The sequence below is a fragment of the Arachis ipaensis genome, chromosome B02 (assembly GCF_000816755.2).
Source record: "Arachis ipaensis cultivar K30076 chromosome B02, Araip1.1, whole genome shotgun sequence".
Lineage (NCBI taxonomy): Eukaryota > Viridiplantae > Streptophyta > Magnoliopsida > Fabales > Fabaceae > Arachis > Arachis ipaensis.
The window spans coordinates 8426871-8439834 of record NC_029786.2 but is presented as its reverse complement, the minus strand read 5'-3'; the positions used below and the strand labels follow the sequence as shown (position 1 = coordinate 8439834).

General features: G+C 28.7%; 2 protein-coding genes across 4 annotated transcripts; one reads left to right on the top strand and one right to left on the bottom strand.

Annotated features, from left to right (window-relative positions):
• On the top strand, positions 646-6589 carry LOC107626758. The gene is made up of 6 exons (XM_016329660.2): positions 646-925; positions 3970-4487; positions 4634-4944; positions 5039-5095; positions 5259-5596; positions 6194-6589. The coding sequence occupies exons 2-6, from the start codon at positions 3988-3990 to the stop codon at positions 6383-6385; spliced, it is 1398 nt and encodes a 465-aa protein (XP_016185146.2). The 5' UTR covers positions 646-925; positions 3970-3987; the 3' UTR covers positions 6386-6589.
• Positions 6823-10751, bottom strand: LOC107628157 (protein PIN-LIKES 3-like). Of its 3 annotated transcripts, none has more exons than XM_021115356.1 (11): positions 10530-10751; positions 10160-10349; positions 9779-9858; positions 9473-9597; positions 9218-9339; positions 8226-8459; positions 7920-8015; positions 7689-7789; positions 7505-7557; positions 7231-7416; positions 6823-7143 (listed from the first exon to the last, which is right to left on the bottom strand). In XM_021115356.1, exons 2-11 carry the CDS (start codon positions 10292-10294, stop codon positions 7016-7018), a joined length of 1260 nt encoding a protein of 419 aa, XP_020971015.1. In that variant the 5' UTR covers positions 10295-10349; positions 10530-10751; the 3' UTR covers positions 6823-7015. The 3 variants fall into 3 exon arrangements, with proteins under 3 accessions (XP_020971015.1, XP_016186438.1, XP_016186439.1); XM_016330952.2 differs by having other exon boundaries at positions 10160-10328; positions 10530-10749; XM_016330953.2 differs by lacking the exons at positions 9779-9858; positions 10530-10751 and having other exon boundaries at positions 10160-10302.

The window sequence follows — 12964 nt, the reverse complement described above, 5'->3', positions numbered from 1 at the left end:
AATAACATTTAAAAAAAGGTGCAGAAAAAAGAAACATTCATAAAGAAAAGTAAACATTTTTTTTTAATTTCAAATACACCTTTTTTTTTTATTTAATTTTAAGAAATATTTGATTTGATGCGCGACGGTTCTGAATTTTGGCTTGGCGAAAAAGAATCAGAACAGAGAAAGGTTTCAATTCATTGAATTAAATAGAATTAATTTATTATTGCTGAGGAGTACGACAGAATTAACGTTTCCAATTCCGAAGGAGAAACAAACACTAAACCAAAAATTTAGTTAAAAAAGTTTGTTCCTTTTTCTTCTTTTCTTGGAATTCATAAGGGAGCATTCTGTAATTTTATTCTTCTTTTAGGCCACCTTGGCCATGACAACAATAAAGACGTCTTATGGTTTAATAGAATACACAAATTCAATTATAATTTTAGTCTTTATTTTATTTTATTTTATCTTTATCTTTATCTTATCTTTTATTTTTCATAGGCCAATGTTCTATATATACTTAGTTTTACCTTCATAGTTTACAATCTTCAATCGATCAACAATCAATAAAATTTCTTCATCTTTTCTTTTCTTTCATTATTCTTTCACAATTTTATTATCTTTGCCTAGTACTCTTTTCGTTTTATTAGGATAGTCTTTATCTTATCTTATCTTTATCTTATCTTTTATCTTTATCTTATCTTTTATCTTTCATAGGTTAATGCTCTATGTATACTTAGTTTTACTTTCATAGTTTACAATCTTTAATCAATCAACAATTAATAAAATTTTTTCATCTTTTCTTTTTTTTTCTTCATTATTCTTTCACAATTTTATTATCTTTACCTACTCTTTATGTACTCTTTTCGTTTTATTACAAGTGTTGCAAAAATCTCGACTTTTCTTCAATTCTTGATGTTTTGCTTTAGATTTTGGTTTTTGGGTAAATTTTTTTTCTCATTTCTTTTGGTAATTGAATTTCTGTCTTTCTTTTGAATTCTGTTGATATTGTACTTGTAACTAACGGAAAATGAAGGTTAGAAGATTGTGTGTGTAACTGAAATTTTGTGCCTTGAACTTGAATTTGGTTTATTGAATTAGTTTAGAGTCTAGACTTTTTTCTAGGAGCTTGTTGATTCTAATTTAGGGATAATAAATGTTTTAATTCTAAAAATCATTCTTTTCAGATTGTATTTGACAAATTACTTGGTATGTAACTAATTGATATATATAGATATTAGATCATGACATGCAAAGTGAAACCAAATACATATAGGTATAATATGGTGTGTCATTCATTGAGGTTTTTCCTAATGTTTTTGTTTTGTGGTTAAGTACTAAGTGCTTGTTTGGGCATCATTATTTTGATAAAAAATGATCTTTTTTTAATGAAAAGAGATTTTTTTTTTATTTTTTAGTGTGTTTGGCAAATTTCTAGTAGTAAAAATAAAAGCACTAGAAAAATAAAAAAAAAATATCTTTTTTGAGAAGATATAATTTACATATTTTTTTAAAAATATTTTTTTTTCTTAAAGAAAGATGTTTTTCTTGTAATATGTAACAACCACCCCTTTTAGAAACAAAATTAAATTCAAAATTTGAAAATCAGGAGATCGCCTCCGTTTGAATTTAAAATTATCCCAACCACACTATCACCAAATGTATATAAATAGGGGTGCACCTATAGGTAGAAAATCACTCATCTCAAATACTAATCCTCTCCCTTCTACACAAGAGGCAAGCTCAAAGAAGCGTTAGAAAAAGAGTAGGGAATTATGTTTTTTCTTATTTTTACGTTGGCATGTAGTATGCTCTATTTAATTTCTTTCCATCCATGCATGGCTACTATCTTTCATGTGTCTTATGTCATTAATTATCCTTTACTCATCTTTTATCCACATTGATCATGATTATCTATTATGTCATTCATGCCCTATTGATCCATTAATATATATCCCATATTTTCTATGTGCATTTACATGACCTTTTATACCATTATATTATTATTATTCCTTTAATGTTGAGAGTACGTACTCCTTTATAATGTTTTTATTTAACCTACAATAATTTTACTATGTGCATTTACATGTCTTTTTATATCATTATATTATTATTATCCCTTTAATGTTGAGAGTACATGCCTTTTTATGTCTTGTTCAATGTACCCTATTCTATTATGTGCATCTAAATGACCTCTTATATCATTATGTTATTATTACTCCTTTAATTTAAGGTCAAGGGTACATGCTTTCTTATAATATTTTATCCAAGTATTTAAAATACCCCATTCATATTATGTGCACTTAGATTATATTTTATACATTATATTATTAATATTTTCTTAGGATAAAAAGTACATGTTTTCTTATAATTATTTTATTCAACTAATTAATATCTCCTATTTTATTACGTAAAATTATATGAACTTTTATACTATTGGATTAATAATATTTCTTTTGAGTGAAGAGTACATATCCTCTTATAACTATTTTATCCAACTATTTAAAAGTATCTATTAAACGATGATTGAGAGAGTGACAGCTGTCCTAAATAGTTTTGTTTTTTCCTCCTCATAATAGGAGATATTGGTAGCATTTGATTGACTGTTAACACATCACACGAATTGCCTTTCGTTGATCAGCCAAATGCTTTGATTTCAAATACTAAGCAAAACTCATTAGTGGGAATTTTTCCGAAAAAATTTTCGAATGCGTGCAGCGGTTCACTCCACCCGCAAATATATCATATAGGTAGAGTAAGAGGGTATAAGAGTTGGATAAAATAGTTATAAGAGGCATGTACTCTTGACTCAAAAGAAATATTATTAATCCAATGGTATAAAAGTTCATATAATTCCACATTATAAAATAGAGGATATTAGTTAGTTGAATAAAACAATTATAAGGAAACATGTACTCTTGATCATAAGGAAATATTAATAATATAATGTATAAAATATAATCTAAGTGCACATAATAAGAATGGAGTATTTTAAATACTTTGATAAAATATTATAAGAAAGCATGTCTTAACCTTAAATTAAAGGAGTAATAATAACATAATGATATAAGAGGTCATTTAGATGCACAATAGAATAGGGTACATTGAACAAGACATAAAAAGGCATGTACTCTCAACATTAAAAGGATAAAAATATAATGGTATAAAAGGACATGTAAATGCACATAGTAAAATTATTGTAGATTAAATAAAAACATTATAAAGGAGTATGTACTCTTAACATTAAAGGAATAATAATAATATAATGGTATAAAAGGTAATGTAAATGCACATAGAAAATATGGGATATATATTAATGGATGAGCATGAATGACATAATAGATAATCATGATCAATGTGGATAAAAGATGAGTAAAGGATAATTAATGCCATAAGACACATAAAAGATAGTAGCCATGCATGGATGGAAAGAAATTAAATAGAACATATTACATGCCAACGTAAAAGTAAGAAAAGCATAATTTCCTACTCTTTTTCTAATGCTTCTTTGAGCTTGCCTCTTGTGTTTGCACACAGAATATATTTTTTGTAGAGAGAAAAGGGAGAAGATTAGTATTTGAGAAGTGTGATTTTCTACCTATAGGTGCACCCCTATTTATATACATTTGGTGGTTGGGATAATTTTAAATTCAAACGGAGGGCCGTTACTAGATTCCTATCTATAAATTCAAAATTCTAAGTTCTCTCTTAACTGATTTTCAAATTTTGAATTTAATTTTGTTTCTAGAAGAGGTGGTTGTTATATAATAAATAAACAAAAAAATACTTTTATATTGTTATACCCAAATATAATTGATAAATAAAAATATCATTTTATATAAGATATCCAAACATAAAATTACTTTTATTTGTGTATAAAATCTTTTAAAAAAAGATAATTAAAAAAAAAATCTTTTTTTAAAAGCTCACCCTAAAACATGAGTTTATATTGATTGAATAATGAGTAAGGATATGTGAACATTATAGATTGTGTGATGCACAAGAATGGGGCCTGACTTGGATTTGAAGAAGTCAGGGAGTATACACTCCCCTGCATTTTCTCGACAGAAGGTTCCGGAGCCTAGAACCGACTACATTGGTGATGCTTGTGGCATGGAAACATCAGCAATTGAACAAATTCATTTTTCTAGTGAGAATGAGAATGTAGAAGTTAATATCACTGGACAGAAGAAGGTTCCAGAGCCTAGAGTCGACTACATTGGTGATGGTTGCGCGATGGTTCCATCGCGAATTGAACAAACTCATTTCTCCAATGAGAATGAGAATGTAGAGGTTAATATCACTGGATCCACAAATTCTGGACAAGCCTTGGTGGTGGAAGATTCTCGTGAGGATGCCACTGAGAGTTCTAGTTCTTTTGGTCATACAGAATCTGACACAGAGAACGTCCCATCCTTCAGTGACCCTGAAGTCGAATCGTGTCTTTGTGCTGACAATGCATCCTCATCCATGTCCAATGATTATTTTGAATCACCTCCAAGAAGGTATAGTTCACTTTGAATCGTTGTTGCATCAGTCTGAAAAATGTAATAAATGACGGAATTCACATCTGTCTGCATATTTATCTATTTTCCTATACATGCATATACATGTGTATTTAAAAATGGATCAAATTGCATTAACCATTCAGAAAGAAAGGGGTTACAAGTCATTGGAGAAAGTTCATACACCCTCTAATGTGGCGTTGTAAGTGGATCGAACTGCGTCTGAAGCAACTTCAGTCTCAAGAGCTTAAGTATGAAAAAGAGCTTGAAGCGTACAATTATAGAAAGCAGCTTGATTTTGCACACCTAACATTAGATGGCTCTGATATCAAATCGGTACCTATATCTGGTCGGAGGCATAGGAATAAAATTATGAAGAGGAAAAAAAGGAATAGAGTTGAAGAGAAGTATGATTTAGCATCGTACATGTCTAATCATAGTTTATTCTCTTACTATGGTATGGGATTTCTTCATTTGTTATAGTATATTAGTGTATTTCTCTATGTTTTTGTTCTTAGTTCTGATGTCTTCTTTTACTTGTCATTTTCCAGAACAAAAAGATCGCACTGTTGATACTTGTTTGAAAGATGTTCATGGTGCTGCTAATGGTGAGTACAAGTAAAACTATGAATCAAGGTCAAACAAACCCAACTAATTACATATGTGCCTTTCTTCTTTATCGTTATGTATTGACTTATAAGCATGTGATTTCTTTCTTTATCTTTTGATTCCATGAGATTCTACATTTCTTACCTTGCTTTCTTATTTTAGGTGGTAACATTGATGATATTGAGTTCAAGTTGGATGATCTGTGGTCTTATGTTGACTATGAAAATAGTGATAAGTCATTGGATGACATCATTCAAAAGATTGAAGCAGTACAATCACAAGTTCACAAATTGAAAACTCGAATTGATAAGGTAATTAAAGAAAATTCAGGAAAATTTGATTCCGGAACTCAATTGGACAAGCCTGGGACACCTCAGCATGAACCCGGGTATCAGACGGTAGATCCACTTATCCCTGGAAATGCATCATTAACTGATGAAGGGTTTAATCTTCTTGTTGAGATGACTGATAAGCCTCGGATTGAGGACTTGCGAGAAGAGGTAAGCTTTATATGCTAAAGCAATTTCAAGATTTAGATTTGCATTTTTTCCTTTTAACATTTTAAGATACTTATGCTCTATGAATCAAGTGAATATGGTTCGTTCATTTATGCGGCTTGCAGTCATGCTTCAAAATGTCACTCTTCCATTGTAACTTTTCCATGAATCATCAATATGGCTAGATAATGCCATATTCCTTGATTAGAAAATAATTGGTATGTGCATATGTGTAGTTAAATTTGCATTTGTGGATTCTTTCGACCTGTTGTTTTCCTGCGGTGTTCGGATTTAGTTTTAAAGCCAGATGGAGTCCTATTCTCCTAAACCTTATTCATATGTACTTCTTGGAAGAACTCTTTGGCATGAAATTTCCACCCTCATTTCCTATGGCAGCATTAGATTTGTTAATAGTATGTGTTACAATGTTTACTTTATAGTTGTTTGGAATTTTGAAGTAATAAAATGTTTGTTGTAGGATCAATTATCCAACTAGTATAATGGTGTATGTTGGAAGGACCAATTCTAAACAATCTTTTTGCATAAATTTTAGAATCATTACATACATTTTAGTTATACTAGCCTTTTCTTAAGGTGCAGATCAAAGATGGGACCCTTATACAAAATCAAGAAGCTAAGAAAGAGTTGCAAGTTTCTGAATCTGACTTTTCTGTTGAGGATGTTGTGCCTAATATTCATTCTACTTTAAAAGTATGCTCCACATCAAAGTCAAATGTTCCTAAGAACAAAAGGAAAAGAAGGAACAAATCTGCCTCTTGGAACCGGATGTAATTTGGGTAAGCTGAATCTAAGATAGTTGTTAGGCATCTGAAAGGAACTGAGAATTTCTCAAACATGTTGCAACTGATGTGCTTCTGGTTTTATGTGTAAATAGTAAATACTTACCATATCATCTATATTTTCATACTCTTACACCTATGGAATTGTTTGTTCAATTGTACATGATTGTGAATATGATAACAGGATTCAGCTCCATAGTCCATACCTTCATATTGATTTTTTTGTCATTTTGCTTTGGTTTTTGGGTTTTAATTCGTCTTAGTTTGGTTCTAAACAGTCCTTTCTAATTTTGTGGTCAAATTCATTAATTAAAATTGAAGGCCAAATTATACTTATACTTATTTTTGTCATAGTTAGAGTTTAGCAGCTAACATCTGTCTTAAAAACGCATGTTAAGATTACTCATTGAAAAAGATTTTACAAACATATAAAGTGTAACTTTTCAATGTATTTGTTGTGTATTTATTAAAGTAAAATATTTAAAAACCTTTACTAATACTAATTACATTAAGTTAACTCTTTAAAAGCATGTATACTAATTTAATCAAAACTCTCTACATAGAGCTTTGACTTTTACAACAATGGAGAATTTGTAACTATAACTAAGGCATGGAGAAACAATTATGATAATACAAGCCACACAAAGAATGTGCACCAAAGAGTAAGGGAAACTGCAGCACAAGAATAAGTTGCTAACATGATAACTGAGCATTCACCTTCACCACCTCCAAATAATTGAACCATTGTACCTGACATATATATATACAGAATTCAATTATTTGATAAATACATATATATGGCATGGCATGACTGGAATGTTCAATTATCATACTTACTCATGGCTACTGCAGGAGGAAGAGCAAATTGAAGTAGTAAAAGAAATTGATATAATGGATCATGGTGGATCAAGCCAAAATGAGTAGCACCTTTAACAATTCCTATACCTATTGCTGGCAAGGCAATAAATCTAACTATAGTAATCCCAATAACAAGTGGAAGTTGCTTTCTTACTCCCTCTAAACCTGAAAATTAAAACATCAAATTATTTTAGTTTATACATATCATAACATTTATCTGCAATAAAGATGAAATGACATTATTCTTGCTTACCCTTAACAAGATTTGCACCAACCAACAAGGTCATTGCTGGAATTGCTGCATCCCTGCAAACCAACAAGAGATTACAACCGAATCATTAGTTCAACCGGTAAATTACTAGTTGAACCGACTAACCTGGTCATAATTAAATAAATATAAAGAGTCTCGAATACTTTGTATATATATATATACTTACCCCAACATGACTAAAGAGTCTTGAATCACAAAAAGAGGTGCATTTTCATCAACTAATACTTTTCGAAATTGAGGAACAATTCCAATTATTAAACCAATTATCTGCATAATGAGGAATTGTATATGTCTTTGTTTAGGTAGTAGAACTAAAAATATACTAATTATATATATTATATGCTTTATTTAGGCATAGTTGAGACAATGAAAGAACAAATAGACACCAGTGACATACCGTTCCAATTGTTGCTGGTGCAAATAGTACCTTCAAATTGATCTTTTCTGCTAATACCTTTATCTGATTCCTAATTTTTTCCTTTGTTGATGATATCTGTAAAATTAAACTCTTCAATATGTAAGATCATAATTTCTATCACATTTATTTCAACAATCCATACCAGATTTTATTAAAGTAGTAGCATTATGTGATGTATATCATCCGTGAGCGTATTAAATAGTCGTTAATCACTGTCAGTGCATGCAAATTAAACTCGTATAAGTATATATAACTATTATGTAAGAACTTATGTTAATAAAGTACCTTTGCTATTTGTTGGTGAGACACTACAGATTCAATTTCAAGTTGCTTCACATGATCATTAGTTTGTGATTTGTCATCAACAGTGACCAATTTTGAAGGGTTTTCTGAATCAATATCATCATTTTCTGTTGCAATGATCACTGCTTTTACTTTTGAATCATCAACTGATGAAACCTTGCTTGAATATATGCGGACTATGTTGTATACATAAGACCAAATGTAAATGCTTCCTAGCTGGGGAAAAAAAATAAAAGAAAAGAAAAAGAAATAAACTTGGTGAAAAAGGTTCAAAACAACTTAGAATTGCATAATGAGGCATAGTTATACGAGGTTAATTTTGATGCATTGATATGTAAAATATTTTACACAGTCAATGTAAAAGATATTTATTTTTATTAATATGATATTACGTATTTGAATGTACGTGTAAAATAGTTTTATACACTAATAATATATTAAAATTAAGAGAAAAAGATAAATAGGTTCTGATTTTTTAATTTAAAGACACATACGTTTCTGACTAATTGAAAAACAAAAATGTCATTCATCTTCTAAAATGCGAGACATTTAAGCCTATTCATCCAAAATATATAAGGTCAAATAGGTCTTGGAAAGGACTTAGATATCTCGCTTTTTAGAAATTGAATAACGTTTTTGTATTTTCAATTAGTTGAAGACTTATTTGTTTTCGAGATAAAAGGTCAATGACTTATTTATCATTTTATCATATAATATAGAAAGAATTTTAAGTGTATCAATTATATTAGTATTACAATAGTTTTAGTTATTAATCTCGATCATAAAATATATACAATTAAAATTAACTATTAAAACCATTAAAACACTGTATTTCTAGTATGTCTAAAATTTTCCTATAATATAATACATGAATCAGATTAAAATCAAATTATTTAAATACCAGTATTTTGGATATATTTAAAAGCTTTCCTATGATATATACATTTGAATTATTTATTGAGCTAGTGACATACTGCCATTGAGAGAGAAGCATATGCTAATGCATTCTTTTTGCAAACATCCACATCTCCAAAAGAGTTGTTTCTTTTTTTACAGACAGCTGGAACTATAATAAGAGGTAAATTTCCCAGATTCCCTGCACACAAATAAAATTGCTGTACTTTTAGGTAATTATTCCAGTCTTGAATGATTTTTTTTTGTTGGTATATGATTTTATTTATTTATTTATTGGTTGTTTCTTTAAAAGAAAATCATTTGAATTTTCCTACCTGCAGCACAACAACCTAAGACAAGGCCATGAAGATGAAGAGGAACTCTGATTATTTTAATAAGTAACCATCCAAGAGCTGTTCCAATAAGAAATGTGAGAAGAACATTCACCGGCATGAACCACCTACATACATAATTCAAGAAAATATCAAAAGCTTGTTCAACCTAAACAAAACTTTAATTTTTTTTAATGCTGTATAACAAATAGATAAAAAATGAAAAAAAAAAATAATAAATAATGTCATCTAAAACAACAACAAAAAAAGCCAAAAAAAAAAAAGATGGGGGAAGGAAAAAAGACTTACAAAATAACGACGTTCCTTAGAGTTATGGTTTTTGCGAGGCTGCTACAAACAATAGCAGGCCCAAACACATAAAATACCATCTGTGATTATCCACAAAATTTTATTCAATTATTTGTAAGTTTGAACTTAAAATAAAAAAAAAATGATGTTTAATTAAGTTAAGAAAAATAAGCAAGTGTCAGCAGAATTTATTGTTTTTGACCATTATATTTAACCATTAATCTAATTTTTTTAGTCTAATAATTCAATGACATTTTTAACCTACACTTTAAATATTGATAACTAACTGCGCGCCACAAAATAATAAATTTTGTTGGTGTTTTAGCATTTTTCTTAAGTTAAAATAATAATTAATAAGAAGAGAAAAGAAAGAAAGATCACATGATTCAAGTTTTTCCTGGCAGTGTCCCCAAGTATACCAAAACGCCGAATGGCAAGAATTGTCCCAAGAGCAGTGATCAAAAGCACCTTTACAACTGGCATTAATGCAACCATGAAAAGGTTCCAGAACTCCATTTCTTCTTCTTCTTCTTCTTCTTCTTCTTCTTGGCTGATCCAAATGAAGTTTCAACTTCTCATATATATTAACATCACATATGACACAATATATAATGCACACATAATGCCTAAGCTACGAAGAAACTAAGAACAACTAATTTAATTAATTAGCTGCAGTAGTACAGTAGTGAAAACTGAAAAAAATCAAAGAAATGAAGAATAAAACAGAACTCCATTATTATTATTATTATACCTGATATACTTTGTTTTCGGCCTGCACTTCAGTCTATAATTTAAAACGACTTGCTTAGCTTAGCTTTTATATATATATAGTGTGTGGGTGAACATCGGAAAAAGTTACACACACACTTATACCCCACTATATCTAAAAAAGTACATGACAAAACCAAATTGGCTCTTGTTACATACACAAAATTGGCCAACTTTCATATATACAGCGAACACAAAAAAAATAAAAATTAAATAATCAATTATGGTGTCTGATCATACAAGGGTCTAAATAAAGTCATTTTCAAAAAAGTTACACGCATTAACCTACTCGATCTACTTGAGAAACAGGTATCACGAATTGTGTTTAATGGGACTTGCCCGACTTAACTTTTTTTCTGATATTATCTATAAATCAGTAATTACCTTTATGTGGAGTAACTTTTCATATTATAAGAAAAGAAATATTCATTACCTACCGATAAAGATTTTAAAGTGATGATCAAATCATCATAACTCTCCTATAAATATCATGTCGAGCTCAAGTATTTTTTAACTTTATTCTACATATAACTTGCTTAAATTCTTGTTAATTTAAGCATCGAAATTTCTTATATATATATATATATTTTAATTGCCATTCTAGAATTATCGTAAAGTTATCTTAGACGTCTTTACCACCATCTTCAACCTCATCGTTATTTAAGACCCAATTACTTACAGTCAATTTTAAGTACATTCAAAATACTCTCTTTAATTAATTTTTTATGAAAGAGTGGGAATAAAAGTGATATAAAATTATTAGAATGTTGACTACAAAATATTTTTGAAAATTAAATTAAGTTCACTAGATTATTCTAATAGTTAAAGAATTACTAGTAGATATTTATTCAGACTTCTTACCATAAATGTATAATCCTTAATTAGGTTTAATCATTTCAATTCTAATAGATATTGATGAGACCATAAGTACCAATTAGTTAGGGTGACTTATTTAATATCAACAGTAATAATAATGAATGGAAGTATTAATATCTAAAGGAAAAGTATATGTAACAAGAGGTAATCAACCAAAAAATAAATAATTTAATTAATTTATAATTATATTTAATTAATTTTATTTGTTTTTAATTTATAATATTTGATATTAATTGCTTCTCATCCCAAATTAAAATTCTGAATGATATGTTGGAGAAATAGGGGCGGGGATCACGGAACTTTCAACAATCCCAATTCTTAGTATATAAAAAAATTTATAAAATATATAAAAGAACATTCATTTAGTATGAAAAAGAAACATTCTAATACTCGTGGAAATGACAATTTAGTTGGCGTTTGCGTTAGACTACATGCACTTGCTAATGGAATTCCATAGCGGATAGAATAAAATAAATTAAGTAAAGGAAACACAACAATCAAAAACTATATACAAGGTAAGTGTTAATTTCGTACATTATGTGCTACAAAAGATAGAGTAATGTTTTCCACTATTTACTCTTTCAATTCTAACCATTGTTTCCCTTCTTTCATTTTTCACCCCACACGTTACATCAAAAGGTTGATCCCTTCTTCATTCTTCTTTCTTCTCCACTACTAACAATTACCACTCAAATATCAAATATCTTCTTAGTTTCTTCCATATCATGCATATATATATGTCTCTTTTAATTTGTTATGTTTTGCAATGAATATTTCCGGAAATTTTTTAATATATAATGCAAAAATAAATGCATAATTATTATAGTTCAAGTTAAAATAAATTATGAGCTACTAAAAAGGTAAAATAGAGGTGGCTTGTGGTGTTGGTGTCTAATATCAAGATCGATGCCCTTTGTCTACATTATTATTTAAGACATTTATTTTTATTTTTATTTTTATTTTCCTGTGAAAAGGATTTCATTTGACAATGATGGTTGATGATGACTTAATCAATTGTCTTATCTCTTATTTATAAATAGAAAACGGTGGGGACTAGTTAGCAAGATACACTACTTCGGTTAAATATGGCTAAGAAGAAGCTAAGGATATCTTACCTGAAATTATATTAAAGACTTAAATCCCTAAAATACTTGCAAATGTGATATGGTAGGAATTATTGAAGAGATCATCGTTTATATGTGTCTGGAAAGGAGAAGTACTCCACCTAGAAAACACATTTATTCAATTATAAATTATAATAAAATCACTTATTTGAAAATTTATTAAATAATAAAAAATACATAAATAATATTATAAAAATTCTGAAAATATATAAAAATTTCACTTATTCCAAAATTTTTATTTGATAAATAGAGGTATGTAAATAATTATATTTTTATTGAAAATAAAGTTACTACACTTAATAGATGAAGTATTTCCTAACTAATAATTATTATCTTCTATAATAAGGAGTGCGATCTACTTTATCTTTCTTATTTTTTAGATATAATTTAGTAAAATTTTTAAATTTTGAAAGTAACT

Excerpts from the sequence above, each read along its gene's own strand:
- LOC107626758 (XM_016329660.2), top strand. The coding sequence starts at position 3,988 with ATGGGGCCTGACTTGGATTTGAAGAAGTCAGGGAGTATACACTCCCCT. Across the intron at positions 4,488-4,633 it reads TTTGAATCACCTCCAAGAAG|AAAGAAAGGGGTTACAAGTC; the intron begins GTATAGTTCACT and ends TTAACCATTCAG. Across the intron at positions 5,096-5,258 it reads TGTTCATGGTGCTGCTAATG|GTGGTAACATTGATGATATT; the intron begins GTGAGTACAAGT and ends TTCTTATTTTAG.
- LOC107628157 (XM_021115356.1), bottom strand. The coding sequence starts at position 10,294 with ATGGAGTTCTGGAACCTTTTCATGGTTGCATTAATGCCAGTTGTAAAG. Across the intron at positions 9,340-9,472 it reads CTTAGGTTGTTGTGCTGCAG|GGAATCTGGGAAATTTACCT; the intron begins GTAGGAAAATTC and ends ATTTGTGTGCAG. Across the intron at positions 7,417-7,504 it reads TGGTGCAAATCTTGTTAAGG|GTTTAGAGGGAGTAAGAAAG; the intron begins GTAAGCAAGAAT and ends TTTAATTTTCAG.